General features: G+C 28.2%; 1 protein-coding gene across 1 annotated transcript in view; it reads left to right on the forward strand.

Moving 5' to 3' along the window:
- Positions 1–5,344, forward strand: part of LOC117229396 (sodium/potassium-transporting ATPase subunit beta-2) — a 36,885-nt gene extending 31,541 nt beyond the window's left edge. The window contains exons 5-6 of the mRNA XM_033485826.2: positions 3,143–3,422; positions 4,029–5,344. Coding sequence (XP_033341717.1) covers positions 3,143–3,422; positions 4,029–4,132 — 384 coding nt within the window. The 3' untranslated portion in view covers positions 4,133–5,344. The remainder of the gene's footprint in view (positions 1–3,142; positions 3,423–4,028) is intronic.
- Positions 5,345–6,000: the final 656 nt, after the last annotated feature.

The following is a 6,000-nucleotide window of genomic DNA, read 5'->3' on the forward strand; positions in this document are numbered from 1 at the left end:
AAAATCAGCCAATTCATAGGTCACGTAAACTATACATAGCGAAAAACTTTCTATAAAAATGTTTAACTTTTCAATGCTGAGATGCATACTCTCTAAAGGTTAAAAGAGTAATCTAGTTAGAGCGCGAATTTTTATGCAAAATAAAAATTATCTACACATTGCAAGAAATAGAAATTAAATAGTAAGTTCTTTCTTTATTCATCAGTGTTAAATAAATTAAAAATAATACATTGATATGTTTGAATTCTTTGAACCATTTTATCATTTTGAATTGCAACTATTCAATTTTGGCATAAATGCATAAAATCTGCAGTCTAATTTTAGTTTAAAAGTTTGATGAAAATCAATATCGTGTGTGTTCTTTAAAATAATAGAACTTTTTCAAACAATTTCCCTAATTTATAAAAATTACCAATATTATAACAGTTGCTCTTTCAGTGATCAAACTTAAACTTACAAAATTTTATTTTCTCCATTTTTGAATTTTATTTTCCTCTTTCTTTTCCTTCTTCCTTCTTTCTCCAATTTTATATTTTTCGAATTAACTTAAAAATTGCTATGTAACCTCAACACATTTATTGCTACCACAATTAAGACAAAATAATACTCTGTTTAAATTTTACTGTCAAGAAAACATTAAAAAAAGAATGAAAAATTGATACTCAATAATTTTACTACTTTTCAATTTCTTCCTACTATAGTTGATACGAAAATAAATTAATAATAATTTAAAACAACCGCTTTCAATCTTTCCCTCATGGGTACTTTATTGTTTGTAATCAGACTGCATTTATGTTAAAATTGGATTAGGTAAAATGCCGATCACACACACACACACACACACACACACACACACACACACACACACACACACACACACACACAACAAGGACACTCGAAAAATTTAAGGATGTTCTTACTTACTCCTTAATTTAGTGAAATTATTTAAAGAAGAAATACATTTTCACTTAATTTCTGTTTCTTACAATTAATTTTAAACAAACTTTTATTTTGCATAAAAATCCACACTCTGCTTATAATACAATGCATTACTCTTACAATGCAAAATAAAAATTTTCTAACGTATTTTTAAGAAATAGAAATTAAGTAAATGTATTTTTTCTTCTAATAATGCCAATAAATTGTAGAGAATATAACAACGTTTTTAAATGTGTTTACATTTTGGTATTTTATCTAGTTTAGCTTTTTTTTAGTTCTAACAAGCACAAAAATGTTTCCTTTTGCCAATATAAATTATGTGGAACAGTTAGGAAAGTAAACAAATATCTAAATAACAAATTTTTTTAAAAATTAGTTTTATATTAACTCAAATTCGAAAGTTAAGATACTGCGTTTTAAAATAAAATATCCGTTTAATGCATTCAATGTTTACGTTATTCCTGTAACAGGAGTCAAGTAAACTGTGTACATCAATGGAAAGTAGAGTTCTAAAGAAGCTATACATATACAGAAAATGGACCTCTTCCTGAAAATAAGTTTACAGATAAACAGGGTGTCTCAGTAACTCTGTTACAAAGCGATATTTCCATTATCGTTAATGATACGCGGAAATGCTTTAGGAAGAAATTGTTTGGTTCGAAGGGACACATGCTGTGGCGGAAATCATGTTTTTGTAAAAGTCATATTTTTTGTGATTTCAAGGTCATCGATGTTTTTTCAAATGGGATTACATATTTCTATCATTATATCATGATAGCTAAGATCAAGACGAATCTAATAACCTATAATACCATAACCTTCATGTGACCTTGGGTACGAAAAATAAAGAAATTTTTAGATATGGACACGTTTATTGATACCAAATGCCAGCATGTTTATATATATATATATATATATGTTATGTTCCTTTCGGTAGACATCACGCTTTTTGGTATAACGTTTTGATATGGAGTATGGAGCTCTGACAGAGTTTTCATAATCGAATTAATAAATGTCTTGAAGTCAATGGAAATAATTTTGAACATTTATTACAATAAATTTTTCATTGTTGATCTCTCTGTTGTAGTTATTTCATTATTAGATTCGTCTTGATCTTAGCTATCATGATGTAATGATACAAATATGTAATCCCACTTGAAAAAACATTGATGACCTTGAAATCTCAAAAAATATGACCTTTACAAAAAAATGATTTCCACCACAACATGTGTCCCTTTGAACCAAACAATTTGTTCCTGAAGCATTTCCGTGTATCATTAACGATAATGGAGATATCGCTTTGTAACAGAGTTACTTATACACCCTGTATAAGTGTTGAAATAATAAATAATGAATTATGAATACTACTAATAAATAATAAGTACAAGATATATAGGGTAATTTAACAGATGCTTAAAATAATTAGACAAGCCATTTTTCAGGCCTGCAGCGCTGAAATATGTGATACAGAGCACCCGTAAATAAATTATTAGATACCAATCTGACTGACGACACCCTATCTGTGTCCCCATGCTGACTCACCTAGGTCATTAACCAGAGTGTCCCTTGTCCCTGGGGCTTCTTCATCCACAGTCTCTTTATGTGTGTGATATTTCAACGTTGTAAACTTAAAAATCCTGTGGACGGTTATTATAAATAAACTGCGGATTTTATAGACTTATGATGAAAATGAGCAGATGAAGTTTCAAAAAACAAATAGAGAGATTTAAAGGATTTAAAAATGTCAATACGTTGCTTTCATCTTATTGAAATTAGTAAACAAGGAATTAAACTATTTGATTCCTGTTGCTTAGAATTGATGGAAACAATTTTTATTTTGGATAAAAATCCGTAAATAAATTCGCAATAAAACTTGACACACACATGTGCAAACACAATGAAACAATAGTTAAACATATACAATACTTTTGTAGCTGCCCATTATCATATGTAGAAAATAAAAGTAGCCTTTCAACGTTGGAGATGAGAAATCTATTTTACGAAATAATTTGTATACTAATGCAGATAATAAGAATATTATTGTACATAAAAATGGATCGTTTTTATATAAGAAATTAAGTGATGTAAACAAGGATTTTAAAAATTCGTCGATATAATCTATATAAACTTATTTGTTGAGTTCTAGGTTTAATTTAAAGCTTGTCAGGGAGGTGAAATAATATACGTGGTAATTTGTTTTCAGATATACGGCTGGAAACCAGAATTTTACAACGATACGGATTCGTTGCCAAATAAAATGCCTTCCGACCTCAAGGAACATATTACTAGCTTAAAGGGAAATAATTCTGTGCAACTTAATACGGTTTGGGTCTCCTGCGAAGGCGAGAATCCTGCGGACCAGGAGAATATAGGACCAATTCATTACATACCTCGAAGAGGTTTTCCTGGTTACTTCTACCCCTTTGAAAATTCTGAGGGATATCTCAGCCCTTTGGTTGCTGTTCATTTTGTTCGTCCCCGCAGTAAGTATCAGTTTTATATACAATATGAATTGTAAAAGATACTTTTATATTATTAAAAAATAAAGTGTCAGAATTATTTATACTCAGTAGAAAATTGAAAGTTAAGCGATACTTTATTGAGTTATCTTTCAGTATTAAAAAAATGTTGACAATAACATGTATTTTATTTTTTCATTGAACTTAAAAATTTATGTCATTATATATTTATAATTATTAGTTTCTATACTATTTATATATAGAGTAAATATTTATTGAACCAATGAAAGTGTAAAATATTTCATTGATGTTTTTATTAAATGTAAATATTACAAGGAGGTACCACAAGCTATACATCTATATGCATATATGAATTATATAATTTTAGAAAATTGGAAGTAATTAGAGAGAAAAAAAGTACTTTGTTACAGTAATTAAGAACATTACCAATAATTGATGAACAAAAATTTCCATATTCTGCAAGTTCTATCCAAGCCAAAATTGTGTGCTTTAATCAAAACAATGTGAGAACAGTTTTGAAGAAAGTTTCATAATTCTTTCATATATGTATTCGTTTGAATATTTGTCTTTTTTTTTATTTTTTAATTGAGGAATTGTATTTTGTTACAGCTGGAATTTTAATAAACGTAGAGTGCAAGGCGTGGGCGAAAAACATAAAACACAGCCGCCATGAGAAAATAGGTGCAGTTCATTTGGAGTTGATGATAGATTAACAGCGCTGCCTACCCTACCAGGCCTCTCCCTTGTTAGTGTACAGAAGCTAAACTCGAATCTCATATTTTCTGTCTCTTCAAAATACGTGGATGCTTTTCAAATCAAATCAAGAAGTCGTCAGAAATCGATGACCGCTGCCAAAGCCGATGAAATTTTTCTCAAGTACAAAACTAAAAGGGTTTCTTAAGTTTGTATCAGTGGCAAATTTTTGACACGGAAGTTTCCTGTGCACCGAGAGAAATATTAAATTTTACATTAGTTTTTATGCAGTGTTCAGACTTTTATTCGATCGCAATGGGCAAATGAACTGAAATGTCGGCAAAATAATTTATATCCGATCAGATCAATGTAAAGAACTGTTTGTTCGTCATGTGAACTGTGTGGAAAACATATATGTATACCGTCTATCAATATGAATATATATTTTATGAGAAACATAATCAAAATATTATAAGTGAGGACACGATCAAATTAGTCTATGTTTCCACGATTTAAAAAATAATGGAAGTAGATATACTCGTCTCCGAGTTCAATTTTATAACATGATTTTCGATTTTAATTAAAACTGTGGAAGATATTAGATTATATTTAAATTCTTTCTGGTAAGTGTCACTCAATTATCTAAATGTCCATTTCAAAAATTGAACATATAACGAAGTTATGAAAATTATTCGAATAAATTAAATTTATTGTTACCGTATTTCGAATGCCCATCACGAATAGATCTCTTAAACGTGGCAAAGATAATATATATAAATGATGTATGTAAATGTATTGTATGTGTACACATATATTTTTATAGATAAGATTTTATTCTTTCAAATCACTAATTGTTGTCATCTACTTTACTACATTCAATTGTCAAATTTTATGGAAAAGACGATCTTTTATATTTATTATGTCGATTGGTTTTTATTTAACGAATGATGTCCAGATATGTATTGTAATGATAAATCTCAATATCTCAGTGTCATGAAATTACAAACGATGTATAAAGAAAGGAAGATTTTCTTCTGTTGTTGCAATTAGTTTAATTTATCAGTGCATTTATACTACAGTGCTTATAAAAAATGAAATAAAATACTGTTACAGTGGAAAATTGAACAATGCAAGGTTATTGATGTATGAATGTGGATAGTAACAATATCTCAGGATATATGAAATATTATAGTTCAATAAAGAAAACTGACTGCCTTACACTATTTCCCAAAGTTGATGTTGTTTCTTTTATAGATACTTTTAGGTACTCTGATTACAACAAAATATTAGTATTGTCAATGCTAAGCCAACGAATTTTTCGAATGTCTCAAATTAGTAAAAATCAAAACATTACCTGGTTCGCATACAAAATTTGATTACGAGAAAGTCAATCTTTTAATAGGTAATTGCACTAAATGTCAATGTCACTGATGTCACACAACGCCTTATTATTTAAATTAAAAAGTATATTACTTTTGCAGCACCTTTTACTACAACATAATAAAATCAGTAACGTTTGTCTATCGTTTCGTAAATTAAGTATAATTTAGCAAGTCTTATACAGTATGCTTCAAAGGTTTCTCATCTATTTTTATGTTAACTAATATTCAAATTGATTACAGAATTACAAATTTTATTCTTTTATTTAAACATATTATTTTGAACTTACAATTAGACTGAAACATTAAAAAATAAATTTAATAATTTCTATATTTTAGAACAAAGTTCAGGGTCGTACACAGATTTTAAAGAAATTAATTTATTTAAATGATACATTTAACGATATAAAATTTTTTTTCTTTCCTAATTTCATTTGTATGCAAAAATGCAGCAAACGTATTTTAAAAAAGATATATTTCTAAAATATTACATATATTTACATTACGTT

This window comes from Megalopta genalis, chromosome 1, assembly GCF_051020955.1.
Source record: "Megalopta genalis isolate 19385.01 chromosome 1, iyMegGena1_principal, whole genome shotgun sequence".
NCBI lineage: Eukaryota > Metazoa > Arthropoda > Insecta > Hymenoptera > Halictidae > Megalopta > Megalopta genalis.